Below are 17,697 nucleotides of genomic sequence, written 5' to 3' on the forward strand. Positions count from 1 at the left end.
GAGAGAGAGAGAGAGAGAGAGAGAGAGAGAGAGAGAGAGAGAGAGAGAGAGAGAGAGAGAGAGAGAGAGAGAGAGAGTGAGAGAGAGACCTGATTTAAAAGAAATAGAAAAAGGTAAGAGAGTCAAACAGCTGCTCTGAGGTGATAAATGTGAGCAGCTTCGTGGAGAGGCAGAGAGTAAAAACGTTGAGCTGTAGATGAACTGAATGTTTCTTCATTTCTGTTTCTTTACATCAAATAATCAGGACCATGTGACCTCAGTTAACCTTCACTCTCATGTTCATACTCTGCAGCGTCCAGACGTCCTCTCGGCTGTCACTCTGATTCACACTATGCTCATGGGAAGCTCATCTGAATTTTGTCTACAGGTGAACCTGAAGCCTGACTCTACCTGTAACACTGTTGTATTTACTCTGTGGATCAGATAGGAAACAGAAGCATGCTCAGTGTGCACTCAGAGAAATAATCACATCTGGAGTTATTTCTTTAAAGATAAAAAGATTTATGCACCTTGATGATTTTAGCCTTAAGATATTTAACTAATGAAAAAAACTATAGTCACATTTTCTGTTACCTGACATCTATAGGACTGAAATTTTTTTTAACTGTAGACCATTTAGATTTTTTCTCAGTGGTTACTGAAATATGAGGAAAAGTTGCAGTTTTGTGGGATTACTTCCAGCTGCGGACGAATCCTTGTTTGGTTCTTGATGAGTGTTTGGGGCAGCAGGTTAATGTGTGTGATCACGGGAATGAAAGAGTGTATAACCGAGGAGCTTTACAGAACGAGGAGGAAGAGGCAAAATATTTGTGTTTCAGATTTTTTTCACTGATTATTCAAAATAAACAACCTCACCCCCTCATACCTGACTGACCTCCTCAAACGCCACTCCCCATCTCGCCACCTCAGATCCTCACATCCCTATCTCGTCCCCCATCACCAAGACCAAGCACAGCACCTTTGGGGACAGATCCTTTACCATCGCTGCCCCAACTCTCTGGATCTCTCCCTCCGAACATCCTCAGCTCTGACTCTCTTCACTCATTTAAAAACAAACTCTAAACCTACCCGGTCAAAAAAGGCTAGAACACATGACCTCTACTAGCTTTTTTTTTGCACTTCATGTTAAGTGACTTTGATATAGAAAAGCACCATATAAGCTTTAACATTTATTATTACAATAAAATTAAGAATATCAGCAAACACATGTTTGAGACAGTCAGGCTGTGGAGTTCATCGTCAACAACAGTCAAGATAAAAACTACAGATCGATTGTGTCCACACTTTTCATTTATTATCTTCATCCACGTCCAAAAATACAAAACTCTTAATCAATTCATGAAAGATTTCTGAGCACGGCAGCAATCACAAAAACAGAGGTCTCTTCAAACCAGGAGGCGGCAACATGCCGTCATATCAACACCTGATGAAGAGGTCAGAGGGAGGTCCAACAGAATAATATTTAATATAACAGATCTACATCTTTAAAAAAATAAATCATCCAGCAGAGACGGCACATCCCAACCTGAACTCCACGTAACAGTCATCCACTTGTATTTTACATTTTTGTAGTTTAAAGGTTGACAACCTGAAGTCTCCATCATTAACACAGAATCAAAGCTCAGCTCTGACTCTTCATGTGTTTAGTCTCTGTGAACCGGAGCTCTCCTGTGCTGCAGTAATGTCTTCTCCATGTTAAAGTCTTCATCACACTCAGCATCCTTTCTGGACTAATGTCAGAAGTCCATCTGTCCATGGTCAAACTTGTGACCCTGGCGTTGTTGTGGTTCAGACTGTGAATGTATGTAGAGATCACATCATACAGGGCAGGTAGCGTCTGCAGAGTAGATTCAGGATACTGTTCCAAATATTAGCTGCTGAAATCCATGGTCTCTACCTGGAGAAAGGTGATTCCAGGTACTGAAACGCCACTGCTTTAGCTGTGGGTCATCTCTGATTAACTTTACGCAGCTCTCACATTTATGTTGAATCTGTCCTTGGTGCTAATGCTAACTGCGGCTACTGCTGCTCCTTATTTCTTCAATACATCTTTGTTGCGATGACGACTTCTCAGCTGACTCAAATACTTGTGTTAAAACGTTTCTCCTCCTCCTTGAATCATTGCTGCACATTTTAAAAATTGCAAGTCTGATCTCCTTTTGAAAAAGTGAAAACATCCACATCAGTGACACCAGGTGTACTCTCCCGTCAGCTCTCCTGTTCTTCTTCTTCTTCTTCTTCTTCTTCTTCTTCTTCTCTGCATGTAATGTTGAATTAAATACTGCCATATGCCGCGTCAGAATGTGTTGACTAGTTAACAAGTCAATGAAAGCAATTTATTGGTTGTTTTTGTTGGATAAAATTGTAAAATAAGAATACAAAAATAATCCCAAAACAGAGGATAATTCATGAGACCAAGAAATTGCACATCCTTATTGCTTCATGTTATCCCAGTTCGACATGTGTCAGGATGATGACATTCAATAACACATATCCAGGTGAGCTCACAGTATCTGTGCATTTCTACACATTTTAATAGGATGGTGTGATGTTGTCCTAAATTCCAGCAGCCGTACCGGAAAGCTGCTGCTGTTCAGGAGCTCATCAGTATTCTGCAGAGAGAAATGTCTCCCCGGGGCGGCAGGAATCAGGAGTGCAGCAGAGTCTCTGTCACAGCTCACAGACTAACTGGGCCAACACACACACACACACACACACACACACACACACACACACACACACACACACACACACACACACACACACACACACACACACACACACACACACACACACACACACACACCTGGATCTTCACATTTACATGCAGGGAGACGCACACACACGCAAAACAACTGCCCTGTGTCTCCTGTGTGTGTGCGTGTGTGTGTGTGTGTGTGTGTGTGCAGGTTCTTTGAGTGTGTGTGAATCCTTCAGATACACTTGGCCTCCATGTCGTAGAGCTGCAGAAGGTCTGAGATCACAGCATCGATGTCTGCTTTGGTCACGTCCTCGCACAGCACCTAAACACACAAACGCACACACACAAACACACACGCACATACTTTAGCTCCACACCTGGACTCTGACTGAACAGCAGACTTCAAAGGTCCATACACGTTTCAGACGACCCAGATTTCAGCGCCTGGAGGACTGAAGTGGATCACTGTGTCTAATCCAGACTTTTTCCATTTGCATTCTGTTCCAGTGAGTTAAAAAAATCAAAGAGAGCTCATTTATAAAAGTGTGGGACAATGGGAAACTATAATCACTGCCAACCTTTGATTAATACTCCACACTCTGCTATGCAGACGGCTCAGCTGTGAAGTCAAGGTGGTTAATGTGATAGTGTAGAGCTGCTGCTGCTGCTGCTGGTCTGACCCTAACATTAACTTCAGATCCTGTTTGTTTCTTTACCTTCATAAAAGCTGTTAACGTACCTTTAAAACTGAAACAGATTCCTACAAACGTTATATAAAACCTTGACAAGGTTAAACTCTGCAGCTCAGAGCTTTATTTAGGACTCCACAGATGTAAAGAAGACTTCAGTTTTGATACAAGCTAGTAAAATGTTTGGTGAGATCTGTGCAAAACATCCAGAGGTAGTTTGTTTAAAAGGTTTAATCTGGATTACAATGATCTGGGATTGGAGCTCTACTGGTTTTGGTCTCCAGGATTAGATAATCCAGCTCAATTTAGTCCTGTTTTTTAGATTTCAACAGGATTAAATCATCTTGATCCAGATTCAGACTTAAAAAGATAACTAAATCTGCATTATTGGAGCTCTGTCAGACTACACACTACATACTTTGACCACAGGGAGCGCCAGAACCCAAACAACTATCAGATGCTCCTCCTCTCTTCATCTGTTCCTTTCCTCCTCCTCCTCCTCCTCCTCCTCCTTTCCTCCTCTGTTCCTTTCCTCCTCTCCTCCTGTTCCTCATCATTTCCTCCCCTCCTCTCCTCCTGTTCCTCATCATTTCCTCCCCTATTCATCTCCTCCTCTGTTCTTTTCCTCCTCCTCTCTCCTCTTTTCCTCTCCTCCTTCTTCCTCTGTTCATCTCCTTCTCCTCCTTGTTTGTACCCTCTTCCTGTTCCTCTCCTCCTCCTCTCCTACGCAATTCCTTTCCTCCTCCTCCCCTACTCTGTTCCTCCCCCCTCTCTTCTGTTCCTCTCACCATTTCCTCATCCTCTCCCCCTGTTCCTCTTCCTTCTCTCCTCCTCTGTTCCTCTCTAATTCCTCTTCTTTCTTCTGTTCCTCCTCCTCTTCCTCCTCTCCTACTGTGTTACTCTCTACTTCCTCTTCTTTCTTATGTTCCTCTCCTCCTCCTCTCCAACTCTGTTCCTTTCCTTCTACTCCCCTACTCTGTTCCTCTCCTCATCATTTCCACATCCTCTCCCCCTCTGTTCCTCCTCCTCCTCCTCCTCCCCTTCTCTGTTCTTCCTCATCCTTCTCTCCTCCTCTGTTCCTCTCTACCTCCTCTTCTTTCTTATGTTCCTCCACCTCCTCCTCCTCCTCCTCCTCTCCCCCTCCGTTCCTCCTCCTCCTCCCCTTATCTGTTCTTCCTCCTCCTCCTCTCCTACTCTGTTCCTCTCCACCTCCTCCTCCTCTTCCTCTCTTCCTTGGTTCATCTCCTGCTCCTCCTCTCGGTGACTAACAAGTCTCACTCTCTTCATCTAAAAGTGACGGTTTGTCAAACACACACCTTCCACCACTCTCTCTCTCCGACAGGAAGCTCCAGTCCGTAGCTGTTTAGAGCAAGGTACAGCGTTGCTATGGCAATGTGTTGGGGTATGTGGCGGATACACATGGCTCCGTGGTAACAGTCTCTAAGCAACGCCCAGGAAGTCTCAGCGACAGGGCATCGGGACCAGGCATGGCGGTTCACCAGCGACTTGGCGGACAGCAGGTAGTGAAGTAAATACTGCAGACAGAGCAAAGACAACAAGTGTGATGTCATCACTAATGAAGGTATCAACCAATCACAGAGAGCAAAGATACACAAAGACACAGACACACAGACGCACAGAGACAGACGCACACACACACACACACACACACACACACACAGACACAGACACAGAGACAAACAGACAAACAGGCACAGACAGACAGGCACAGACACACAGACACACACCTTGTGCGGGTGCTCAAAGCAGACGTGGAAGTTGAGCTGTCGAAGGATGAGGAGCTCACACTGCACCACACTGTCCCTCAGGTCCCAGAACACCTTGTCACATTCTAGAGGAGCGCTGCCGTTGTTAAAATACCTGCGAGGGAGGAGCGGACAGAGAGGGGGAGGAGTCAATGTGACGAGCAAAAAAAAAAGACCTTCAAATGAAGTTTATGAGCCAAACTGCAACAATGACACCTGATTTTTCTGATCATTTCTAAACTAATAAACAAGTTAATGATCTGAAACCATCAGAGGTCACAGTGACAAGGTTTAAAATTCCCTTTATTTAAGTCCAGAATTCAAAGGTATTCAAACTGGAGTCATTAAAAGAGAGAAAAGCAGCAAAATCTCTGAATGAAGAGGATTTAAAGTCTCTGCATGAAACTCTTTGGGTCTACTTTGGCACCCCCTGTGGGCAAAGACGTGCATCTGATCCCTCTGCTTACCTTGTCCTGTGCATGCTGAGGTAGAATTTTCAGACTAATAATCTCATCATGCTTTCTTTCTTTTTGCTTCCTGCCATCAGGTGTGCTTCAAACACCTTTCCCCCCCTCAGCTGTCTCAGGAGTTAAAGATCACAATGTAATCATAAATCTTGTTTCTGGTTGTCTCGTTTCCTTAACTTGACACCGTTTCATGAGAGGACTCAGAGCCTTTGGTGTGTCCCTTAAAGTGCAGCGTCTCTTTCATCATGCAGCAGTGGATATCCTCCTGTGGTATCTCTGCATGCTTTGGTAATTTGACTGCTCAATCAAAAACCCACATCAGCAAAGTCATGAAAGTCATGGGAATCCATCAACATGCCAGCCTCCAGGATATTTTTCCATAAAACAAAACACCATCTTCCACCAACTCTGAATACTAACTCTAGACACAATCTCTGTAACGCCCATCTTTTACCTGTGGCTTACGTTGATGATGTCACGGGTCCTGATGTGCTGCTCCTCCACTTTGCCGGCCAGGTACAGACAGCTCATGGCCACCAAGTAGGGTTCATAGTCCCGCAGGGTAACACGCTCGAAGAATCGGTGGTACAACACACACGCTGTGGCCACAGGCACTGAGCGCATACACAGCTTCACACCTGAGCGGGAGGAGGATAGAGGAGGTAGGAGAGATGAGCAGACACACTTTAAAATACCTCTGCTGTTTCATCATCAGAGACAGATTCACTCACATCTTCATCTTTTGTTATGTATTAAAAAACTAAACTTTATAAAGGTAGTTTAATCTACAGTGGCTCTGAAGGACAAAACAAATTTATAATAGATGAAACACTTTTACAAAGTTGGGGACAAATCTACATTTTGGAAAACATTTTTACATTTTATAAAACAATATTACATAAGAATAATACTTTTACCAAGGCCAAAACACATTTACATTTAAGAAAACAAATTTACAAAAAAATGAAACACTTTTATCATTTCTGAAACAAATTAACATTTCATTTTTATGGAAAGGGAATCTACCAAATACCGGAAGTGATCGAGTGAGGGGTCATTTAGTTTGTTTTGATGAAGAGAAACCAAACGGAGATGGACATGGTTTACATATTAGGACATCCTCGCGTCTTAGAGTGAGGTGTCAGACCTCAGATGAAAAAGCATCATGTCTCCGGAAAAGCTCTGTCATGTCTCCGCAAGACCTTCATCATGTGTCAGAATTCAGATGAAACGGCCTCAGACCACATAGCCTCAGGCTAAACGGAGTAAGACTAAACAGAGTCAGACTAAAAGGAGTCAGACTTGACGGAAAAAGTGTTCCTTTGTTAGTAAAAATGTCTCCAACTTTGTAAAAGTGTTTCATCTTTGTAAATTTGTTTTCTTAAATGTAAATTTGTTTTGGCCTTGGTAAAAGTGTTTTGCTGATGTAATTTTGTTTTATAAAATGTAAACATGTTTTCCGAAATGTAAATTTGTCTCCAACTTTCTAAAAGTGTTTCATCTTCTGTAAATTAGTTTAGTCCTTCAGGGCCACCGTATTAATCAGCTTTAATCATCCCAGTCTTATACACTAAAATACATCTATGAACACTGATGTTTGGTGAGACGAGATATAAATACAAACATGTGACACTGCACATAAAACTGATCAACTATTTGTTAATTTGCAAAAACTTAGATTAACTAAGACTAAGATGCAAACATTCATTGACTGAAACTGGATTTTCTAAGAACACCCTCTTAATAAAGCAGATGTACTAAATATGTTGAGATAACACATGACAGTTTAGACAGGTGTGTATGTGGGAACTTTACCTGTCTCCATGATGAAGCGACACACTCTGAAGTGTGTCTTCATGTCCCGGGTAGAGTCACTCTCCGCTGCCCCACCAGAGTCTCTCCTGCCGGGCAGACACAGCGCTCCGTCCGGGGTGGAAGGTTCCCGGGAGGACGGACCTTCCATGTCTGCTCCTGGACCACCAGACCACCAGAACACCAGATCACAGCCTGCGAGCAAAGACGAGCTACCTTTGAGTATCAGATATAAGGTGTATACATTAATCTAACTCCATGTGCTCACAGAGATACTAAGTTATAAACAGTAGGTCTGTAAGGTTACAATGGTTACAATCAGGTTACAATCGGTTACAATGTTGTTCCGAGTGAACGGAAGTGTTTCAAACGCGCTGCAGCTTCTCTTCTTCGTTGGTGGTAGGCGGACTTTGACAGAACGGAGCATTGCTGCCCTCTACTGTATATTTTTTATACTGCCACTGACAGTCCATTAGTTTAGTTTTTACAGTCACTTTTAACCTATGCTTTTATTCAGATAAAGTAACATGCAGATAATATCTATAACAGGCAGTGGTGGACAGTAACAAAGTACATTTACTTGAGTACCGTACTTAAATACATTTTTTGTTTATCTGTACTTTACTTGAGTATTATTTTTTGGGGGAACTTATTACTTTTACTCCACTACATTCAGAAGACAATTATTATACTTTTTACTCCCCTATATTTCTATCAGTACTCTAGTTACTCACTGCTTTAGCTTTGAAGTCAGCTCATGATTTTCCTTCTCTTTTCTGAAATCTGATCCCTAAGACATTAAAATGTGTTTTTGTAGTTCTGTTGGTCTCAGTGGTTTAGTCGTACCTGTATATCGTGGGTCTCCACGGTTTGAATGTGGAGCAAACACAGAGCAAATTTCACTCAGATCAGGCAGTTCAGTTAGAGGTGGTAATGATGGCTATAATTCTCCACCTGAGCACCCATGGCCATATCTTCAGCGCGTGTTAGAGGTTTTTGAAATGAAGAATGATACGTATCGTTGAAAATGTTCTCCTTGTTTCCCACTCTGCCCAAACATACAAACATTCACTGTCCAACCTGAGAAAGTGTGTTGAGCTACGTAACATTTGTTTCATTCCAGATGAACATTTCAAACTAAGTTGTCTGTGCTTGGAGTAACTTAGTTTCTGTTTTATTCCATGATAGAGTTTTTAGAGATTTCAAGTAATGGTTTCTAGATAAACATAATGTAACATAATGTAACCGAATGTACTCCTATGTATTCTTGACTGCACTCATGCTTTGTGACAATACACAGTTTTGAGATATTTTAAAAAGTACTTTGAATACTGAAGTATTTTTACAAGCAAGTACTCCAGTACTTTAACTCAAGTAATAAATTGACAGAGCAACTTTCACTTGTATTGGAGTAATATTTGACCAAGTGGATGTATAATTTGACTTAAGTAATGAAGCTGTGTACTTTGTCCACCACTGATATCAGGCATTTTTACATTTGGAATTCTATATTGATCTACATAACAGCTTGGTTATAAAGGGTGTTAACGTTGAAGTGTCAGAAGCTAAATTTCTGTCATAATAGACAATAAACTGACTTGGAAACCACATATAGATTATATAAAGAGGAAAGTGTGTAAATGTATTGGTGTTTTAGGTAGGGCCAAGGACAGTTTGGATTCTGCTTCTCCTCATATTTTGTATTGTTCACTTGTTCTCCCATATTTTAGTTATTGCTTTGAGGTATGGTGCAATGACTATTTTTAACCCTTAGTATATTTTCTTATATTTGCCTCATTTATAAGTCTGATTGCTCTTTTCTGTAACCAGGGGCGGATCTACAGGGGTGGCATAGGGTGGCAAGTGCCACCTTAAAACACAGCCTTGCCACCCCTGTTGGAAGGATTTAATTCAAAGAAAAGTTATGCCTCATCGGACAATTATGTGAATTACCGACTGCAATGAATTAGTGATGGAAGTTTGGCTCTTTTCAGAGAGCCGGCTCTTATGACTCGGCTCCCAAAGAAGAGCCTGCTCTTTCGACTCTTTTGTAGCTGTATATTTTACCATAACTTTGCAAAAATGTATGGTTTGTCTGTTAAAAACCCTTTTACGTACACTGTTTTTATGAGAAGCCTTATAATTGCCCAGTTTTGTGAATTTATTGTTACAAAACCATTCTTACTTTTACGCTTACTCTTACTTTTTGTTTAGTATAGAACCAAACTCAAGCAACAGAACCAGAGCCAAATTCAAGCAAACAGAACCAGAACCAAACTGAAGAAAAAGAACCAATACCAAACTTAAACAAACAGAACCAGAACCAAATTCAAGCAAACAGAACCAGAACCAACTCAATGAAACAGAACCAATACCAAACTCGAGCAACAGAGCCAGAACCAAACTCAAGCAAACAGAACCAGAACCAAACTCAAGTAAACAGAACCATAACCAAACTCAAGTAAACAGAACCATAACCAAACTCAAGTAAACAGAACCATAACCAAACTCAAGCAAACAGAACCAGAACCAAACTCAAGTAAACAGAACCAGAACCAAACTCAAGCAAAGAGAACCATAACCAAACTCAAGTAAACAGAACCATAACCAAACTCAAGTAAACAGAACCATAACCAAACTCAAGTAAACAGAACCATAACCAAACTCAAGCAAACAGAACCAGAACCTAACTCAAGCAAACAGAGACACAACCAACTCAAGCAACCAGAACCAGAACCAGAACTAAACTCAAGAAACCCAGCTTATAATATAATTTCCCCCTACAAATAAATTAATCAATATATATATATATATATATATTTTTTTTTTTCTTTCGTTATATCTTAATTTGTCTGGAGTTTTAAATGTATTTGTTGACAATTTTATTTTTCATATATTATTATAAGTGTATGTGCTTGTTCTGTTTGTAATATGCAATAACGATTTTTTTTTACATAGGTTTGACATAATTTGGGATATCACTGTTTCATAGCTGTTTATTTACTTTAATAATTTATATATTTTTATTAAAAATGTTGTCTTTTGTACTTTTCTCATTACACATATCTGCTTCCGTTTTTACTCAGTCCGAGATGTATGGTGTCCGGATGTTAAATGCCTTATTTGTTTGTTACTGCAATATGTCAAATAAAGACTTGTGAAAAAATAAAAAGCGTGTTTTTTCTTTCTTCCAAAAATCACCAGTTACCTGAAATCGTTTTATACAGTCTATGACGGAAATTTTAAAGTTGGACTTCCGGTCATTATTTCCAAAATAAATGTAATTCACGACTCTTGTGAGAAGGATATTCTTAGGTTAAAATAAAGCCTACCTGGTGCAATCATACTCAGGTGAACTGAGTAGAAGACAGATGTTTTTGTGACATTTAATCACGTTAATGCTTTCCACAGTGAAATCTCAAATAGGCATGAACAAACAAACATCATCTGGTCTGAGCTTCCAAAATAAAGGCGAGTAAATCCCTGGGACATGAGAAAATCACTTAGAAATGTTCATGTCAACTTTATATTGAAACTAGAAGTTGAACTGCTGCCATCTTCAGACACAAAGTCGGACAGTGATTTCAGGTAGGCCCAAATCTTTTTTTATTATTTGAGATCTGTTACTGTTTCTTCGTTCTAAATGCAGCCAGTGTCCAGTGTACAACTTAGCTCTTTTCTCCTGTCAGCATTAAATATGTTGTCAAAACATCAGTGTTGTCCTTTATGTCGAGGAAACATCCGGAACACAGAGGTCAGCGAGACTGCGTTGCTAAGCAACGACACCACAAAAACAAACCCGCAGGTTGAGGACAGGTGATGAGATGTCGTCCAGTTACTCAGCAAACCAGGTAACAGCAGGACCTGCGCAGTTAATATGAGACATGATGATGATGATGATGATGAAGATGATGATGTTGTTGTTGTTGTTGTAGTGTTTTGTCAACAGTCTGACATTAGCTACGTGTGTGTGTGTGTGTGTGTGTGTGTGTGTGTGTGTGTGTGTGTGTGTGTGTGTGTGTATGTGTGTATGTGTGTATGTGTGTGTCCTTAGTTTGAGAGCGCCTTCAGGTCTCAGAGGCTGCAGAACTGGTGTGAGACCAAACAGTTCAAACAGGTAGTCTGTGCCATGTCAGCACACCTGTCTCATTTTATCAGACTGTCTGTGTTTACATCTGTGAGAGGAGCAGTTCAAAATATGCTCTGTGCTTGTGCGTGTGTGTGTGTGTGTGTGTGCGTGTGTGTGAGTGTAGAGGCCCACTGCACAGGAGGGCCACACCACCTTCATAGCTGATAATCGAGGACATCTGCTGCCAGGTTTAATGAAAGTAAGAGAAAATCATCCTTACTCCCCTCAATAAAAACTGTATCTTTATCTTGTAAGACTCACTCACTCACTCACTCACTCACTCACTCTCTCTCTCTCTCTCTCTCTCTCTCTCTCTCTCTCTCTCTCTCTCTCTCTCTCTCTCTCTCTCTCTCTGTGTGCGTGTGTGTGTGTGTGTGTGTGTGTGTGTGTGTGTGTGTGTGTGTGTGTGTGTGTGTGTGTGTGTGTGTGTGAGTGCGTGCGTGTGTTGATGATGCTACAGAATGGTAGTGCATGGCCAGATTTTAAGGGGACCTGGGATCTACCTGCCCGTGTCCCGGCACAGCACATAAACCCTACAGGTCGCTCTGAGGTGGGGATCAGCAGGCTGAGGACCTGGGGGTTCGACCCAGGGCACACAAGAACACTTGGGACACACCCAGGCAGCAGGCACTCTGACAGGCAGCAGGACGCTGGAAAGCAGGTGAGGACACACACACACACACACACACACACACACACACACACACACACACACACACACACACACACACACACACACCTACACACACCTACACTTACACACACACACACACACACACACACACACACACACACACACACACACACACACACACATACCACATACACACACACACACACACACACACACACACACACACACACACACTCACACACACACACACACACACACACACACTCTCCTTGGTCCTTCCTTGTTTCCTGGTTAGTTTTTTTTTTCCAAACCTCATTGTGTGTTCTCAAGGTTTGACGGTCATATGAGTTAATGTGTAATCTCAGAATTGTCTGTCCAAGTGAAGCCTGCAGGTGTGACCTTTGAGATGAATGTAAGATAAGATATTACGGTATTGAATGTTGACAGAGCTTTACAATCAAACTCAAACTCCCTTCGACTAGAGAGTTTAATGACTATCCTCAAGATAGCATGGTTGGAATAAAACGCACCCACCTCCATTAACAGAGATTAACTCAGAGATTGAAGTATTGTTACCTGTGTGGGTTCAAATTCTCGTTAATGTTGATCATAAAATCAAATCAATAAACGTTAGCAGCAGAGAGTGAGGGGGCGAGTCGTCTGTGGATCACAAACACGGAAGTTTACAGACAGGTTGTAGAAACATCCTCACTGTGCAGCGCTCAGGTGCTAGGTGAGGTGAAACCTCAGAGTTACAGGATGAGGAACGTAGCTCTGAGGAGGAAAACAAGCTCTTAGGTGTCCGATGTGAGGTCAGGTATTTCTTGTTTGCTCCGATCATGCCACCTGGAAAGCCTGACGTCTAGAGTCCAGTGTTTACGCAGTGTTATTATTCTTACCTGCACAGGCGTGGCTGCTGCTTGCATTACTTTATGTTGACTTAAGTATCAACAGGAATCATCTCCCTCCCTTTTTCTAATCTCTTAAATGTGTCAGAAATAAATAATATAAGAAGAGGAGTCATGGTTAATTAATGTCTCAACAGTTAAATACATTTACACTTTGAGGAGCTGTGGAACAGAGTAAGATTCATATGGACGTGCGAGAAGTCGCTGCAGAGAGGTCGACAGCAGGCGGAAGAAACAACATCCAGCTTTCACAGCAAATATTCACATTCACTGTTAGAAAGAGTGATGAAATATTTCTTTAGAAAATTACAACCTTGGCATGAACAGGACAAAACCCGCAAAGAGGAAATACTAACGCCTTTGCCCACAGGGGGCGCCAAATCAACACAAACTGAAAGTTCTTCACAGGAGCTTTAAGCGACTCCAAAGACTCAGGACCTGTGTCAAATGCTAAACCAAAAAAAGCTCAAAAACTTCACATGTTTTCAGCCATGATTGAACTTTGACTGATAAATGAATCAACTGTCCCTGTTGTACATCCGCAGCCATGAGTCACCTCCTGCCCAATCAGATTAAAATAGTGAAACAAAATGGATCAGTCAATTCTGAAGCAAGAGTTTAAACTTAATATGCATGACAGTTTTGTACTTTGGAGACGTTTGCACACTGAAACATTAACCGGAGTCCTCAGACTGGGTTGCCCCTGCAGACCGACCCTCTTAAAATCCCTAAAACCTCTCGTCTCCTGAAACCTCCCGTCTTCTGGCTCTTCCGTTGAGTTTGCCTGCAGTGTTTTTAGGAGCGGAGCTAAAAACAAACAAGCTGAAGAATGTGTCTGTGTTTCTCGGTAACTGGAGCGACCGTGGAGCGTTTGAGTCCCTGTGGAGAGCCGGCGGAAATTAACTTAGCTCCTGTTTGGCCTTAGGAAATCAGAAACAATGAAATGCTCGCTCTGATGTGAGCTCCTGCAAGAGTATGCAAATCGTCTGTGAGCCTGCTGTAGATCCTGGTCACTGCTTCAGCTCAGGTCTGAACACTTCACTTAAAATTGAATATGTTGGTTTATTTTGTTATTTTGTCAAACACTCCACTGAAAAGATGACATATCTCTTTTTCTTACCTCTTCAAAAGTGATCTTAACTTTTATCTTAGTTAACACTGAGCCTAATCACACAACTATCTGAAAGGTGTGTTGACCGGTCATAGGAAACTTAATTTCATTCTTCACAAGGATTTGCAGCCAACTTTTGCTGTATTTTATCTTGGCTCATGACATTAAAAAGCATGTTTAAAGCTCCTGTGAGGAACTTCTGGGCTGAGGCAATTCTGGCACCCCCTGTGGAAAAAGATGCTCCTCTGATGTCTTTGCTAATCTTGTCCTGTAGCTGTTAAAGTATTTTTTTTTTTTAAACAGAAGTATCTCATCCTGCTTTCTTTGATTGGTCAAATATCACTTTCAAGAATCTCTGCAGGGAAATGTTTGATTAAAGAAGTCTGTTTCTGCAGCGTGTCACTGACACCGACCCTGCTGCAGCGAGGTCGGCTTTAAAGATGACGACATAGTAAAAAACTGTCTTTAACTGGTGATGGACTCCTTTAATTTTGTAGATTATAAAGAAGCATGATTGCTATTGCATTACAATCTAAAATTTCCTCACTGGAGCTTTATTTTTTGGGCACAGACTGTCTCTTTCATAAAAACGAACACAGCGAAAACGTCCCGAGTGTATTTGTCTCATTTCTAGTGTGAATTTAAGTCCCATTACCTGACTTTTTAAAATATTACAAGACAAAACAAAGGTCTAAATTTCTTGTTAAGAGTTTAAAAAGAGATACATTATTTTGACAAAGAAATCAAACAAACAGAGACCCTAATCTGGTCAGCATATTAAGTGATGCATATAAAACAAACATGTCATATCACAAATCTATAAAAGTTTGTTAAGTTCCAAAAACCACTCTACTCCCTACAGCAAACAGAGGTGGGAGAAGGAGTCTGGCCTGGAGATAGCTGAGGAAGACTGCTGTGATATTTGGGAGGGTCAGACTAGGACCACCAACTCTATATCATGACAAGAGTTCGGCTGATGTTGTACAATACAGTATTTTTCTACCCCTAGAATGTAATTTAGACAACACGCCTCTCAGGGGCTTGATGAATGTTGGAGGAAGTGTGGTACAATTATGGCAGATCATTTTCATGTATTTTGGGCCTGCTCTCTAATCCATTCTTACCCGCAAAAGTAATAAGGATAATTTTTGGAATTAAAGTTGTTTCCTGCTTTATCACATAATAATTGGGCAACTGTCAACGAAATGTATTCCATGGAAAAACTCCCCTTCTTCTTAAGACTACGAGCTGATGACTGTGTAAAATATTAGAAAAAAAGGAACTCATACACTAGAGTTTGTAAGCCTTAATCTGTGCAGATGAGAGATACTGTTTTGTACTATTGAATGGCCTGGAACAACCTCCCTTTTTTTTTTCATTTCATCAATTTAAAAATTAAAAAAAAGAGCTGACAGTGACTGAATCCTACCTGTGAAGTTTTCTCAAAGAGTACATTTTACCTGATGCGCTGACAGCTTGTTTTTGTTACACATAAAATGCAATTCAGGTCTTGTTTTCTGGCTCGTAATATCTTGGACTAAGACATTACATCTGGAGTTGTCAGGACAGTGTGCCTTACTCTAAGTGTGATGACATATTCTGAGGAGAAATGAGACAAACACACTCTGTAAAGTTTGAGTTTATAGCAGTGAAGTTTGTTCCTGTGTCTCAGTGTTCTTCTTCTTCTTCGCAGAGCAATGACTCTACACAGAAAGACAGGGCCGCCTCATCTCCTGCAGTTGAAGCTCGACCAGCGTCTCAGGACCGGCTCGTCTCTTCAGGTGGCCAGATAGCTGTGAGTCCTGGTTCTGATAGAGCTGCAGGGAGGTGTGCAACCTCACAGAGAGCCAGCAGCAGAGCTCACAGTGACAAAGGGGGAGCAGGGAGTGATGGGCCACAGAAAGTAGTCCCCACAGGATTACCATGCACCTCAGAGCAGAGCCAGAGAGATGCAGAGAAAGACAAGTGAACTTAGATTCGGCTCTGAGTGAATACAATATAATTTTGACAGAATAAAGCTCAATGACAGTTCAGGATGTTTGCTCACTGTCTTCTTCCTGCCTTTGGTAAACAAATATTAATTCTAATGTCGTTCCTCTTTTGCATATACATCCCAGCACTGATCTGCAGCAGTTTCCAACCTATGAATCATAAATATTTTAATATCTTCCATAAGTTTCTGACTGTATTTTGTGTTCTATCATTCATCTCCTCCATGAAGAGTCTCAGCTCCATTAAAGGTGTAAAAGAATAAACCATTGTCCTCATAGACCCTGCAGCCTGGGACAGGTTCAGCTACATTTTTTGAAAAACATTGGCAGAAAACCTAAAAAAAAACCCTCTCCTCCTGCAGAAAACAAAAACTGTAAAGACATCAAATTACCTACTGGCATTTCATGATCCTAATGTAAACTTGTGATTACAATGGAGCAGGAGGCATGAACACTGAGGTGTGGTCAGACACAGCTCCGTTAAAGGTGTGTAGCGACTACTAAGAGCCAAAAGCCGCTGAGAGGCTGATGCTGGGCCTAGTTATTGACAGACGCGCAAAAGCAAAAAATCACTAAGTGTAAGTTGGACCTTTTATTACCAAAAAGGGATGATCAACTCATGATAAAGTGCACAAACAGAAAATAGCAAAAATAAGTGATAAATAGCATAAACTGAGCATAAATTAAGCGTAAATAGCGAAAACTAAGCGGTCAACAATAAGTACGAAGACCCAGCTCACCCCCTCTCTCTACCTGCAAAACAAAGGAACACAGGTGGCCTAAATTAACTCAATATCCCCGCCCCTAACACATGACCCGTAAATAACCTAATTAACTGATCCCAAAATAAACCATATTGTAAACAAACACCATAATAACACCACAAAAAGTAAACATACAATATCCTGCCCTAAACCTCAAAATAACGTTATATAAACACTTGAATCCCTTCATGGCTCCATTAAAGGTGTAAAAGAATAAACCTTTATCCTCTCCTCTGTGGGAACATTAAGCTCATAGACCCTGCAGCCTGGGACAGGTTCAGCAACATTTTATAAAAAACATTGGCAGAAAACCTAAAAAAAAACGCCTCTCCTCCTGCAGAAAACAAAACCTGTAAACACATCAAATTACCTACTGACATTTCATGATCCTAACGCAAACCTGTGATTACAATGGAGCAGGAGGCATGAACACTGCGGTGTGGTCAGACAGAGATGTTATCTGATTAAGTGCAGGGTGTCTGACAGTCTGAGTCTGTCTGCAAACAATGGAGGAATAAACCTCAGACCTCATGACTCCAGCGGTCCTCTCCTCAACAATTAAACTCACTGAATGGACGACATGAGCACGCACTCAGGAGAGGTTTGTGTCTCAGACTGTCAGCCTGCAGTCATCGTCAGACACACAGCGGTGGATTTATGACTCATTTCCTGACAATGTTTATCGACAACACTGTTTAATAAGTCTTTTCTTTTTTATAAGTATC

At 41.3% G+C, this 17,697-nt stretch overlaps 2 protein-coding genes across 4 annotated transcripts; one reads left to right on the top strand and one right to left on the bottom strand.

Moving 5' to 3' along the window:
* Positions 1-1,272: 1,272 nt before the first annotated feature.
* On the bottom strand, positions 1,273-10,795 carry ccnq (cyclin Q). Of its 2 annotated transcripts, none has more exons than XM_034696277.1 (6): positions 10,768-10,795; positions 7,439-7,630; positions 6,078-6,261; positions 5,139-5,271; positions 4,707-4,925; positions 1,273-3,023 (listed from the first exon to the last, which is right to left on the bottom strand). In XM_034696277.1, exons 1-6 carry the CDS (start codon positions 10,778-10,780, stop codon positions 2,934-2,936), a joined length of 831 nt encoding a protein of 276 aa, XP_034552168.1. In that variant the 5' UTR covers positions 10,781-10,795; the 3' UTR covers positions 1,273-2,933. The 2 variants fall into 2 exon arrangements, with proteins under 2 accessions (XP_034552168.1, XP_034552169.1); XM_034696278.1 differs by lacking the exon at positions 10,768-10,795 and adding an exon at positions 7,773-7,788.
* On the top strand, positions 10,671-16,253 carry cfap126 (cilia and flagella associated protein 126). Of its 2 annotated transcripts, none has more exons than XM_034696281.1 (6): positions 10,671-11,023; positions 11,188-11,286; positions 11,490-11,552; positions 11,689-11,763; positions 12,025-12,225; positions 15,911-16,253. In XM_034696281.1, exons 2-6 carry the CDS (start codon positions 11,260-11,262, stop codon positions 16,184-16,186), a joined length of 642 nt encoding a protein of 213 aa, XP_034552172.1. In that variant the 5' UTR covers positions 10,671-11,023; positions 11,188-11,259; the 3' UTR covers positions 16,187-16,253. The 2 variants fall into 2 exon arrangements, with proteins under 2 accessions (XP_034552172.1, XP_034552171.1); XM_034696280.1 differs by having other exon boundaries at positions 10,807-11,023; positions 11,170-11,286; positions 11,998-12,225.
* The last annotated feature ends 1,444 nt before the right edge of the window (positions 16,254-17,697 follow it).

Source organism: Notolabrus celidotus, chromosome 11, assembly GCF_009762535.1.
Source record: "Notolabrus celidotus isolate fNotCel1 chromosome 11, fNotCel1.pri, whole genome shotgun sequence".
NCBI lineage: Eukaryota > Metazoa > Chordata > Actinopteri > Labriformes > Labridae > Notolabrus > Notolabrus celidotus.

What these genes read in the sequence shown, in the direction of transcription:
- ccnq (XM_034696277.1), bottom strand. An exon ending in TCGCTTCATCATGGAGACAG is followed by an intron (nt 6,262 to 7,438) that starts GTAAAGTTCCCA and finishes CCTCCCGCTCAG; the next exon opens with GTGTGAAGCTGTGTATGCGC. An exon ending in GCTTTGAGCACCCGCACAAG is followed by an intron (nt 4,926 to 5,138) that starts GTGTGTGTCTGT and finishes CTCTGTCTGCAG; the next exon opens with TATTTACTTCACTACCTGCT.
- cfap126 (XM_034696280.1), top strand. Translation starts at nt 11,260, where the DNA reads ATGTCGTCCAGTTACTCAGCAAACCAG. An exon ending in TGCTGCCAGGTTTAATGAAA is followed by an intron (nt 11,764 to 11,997) that starts GTAAGAGAAAAT and finishes TGTGTGTGTGAG; the next exon opens with TGCGTGCGTGTGTTGATGAT. An exon ending in AGCAGGACGCTGGAAAGCAG is followed by an intron (nt 12,226 to 15,910) that starts GTGAGGACACAC and finishes TCTTCTTCGCAG; the next exon opens with AGCAATGACTCTACACAGAA.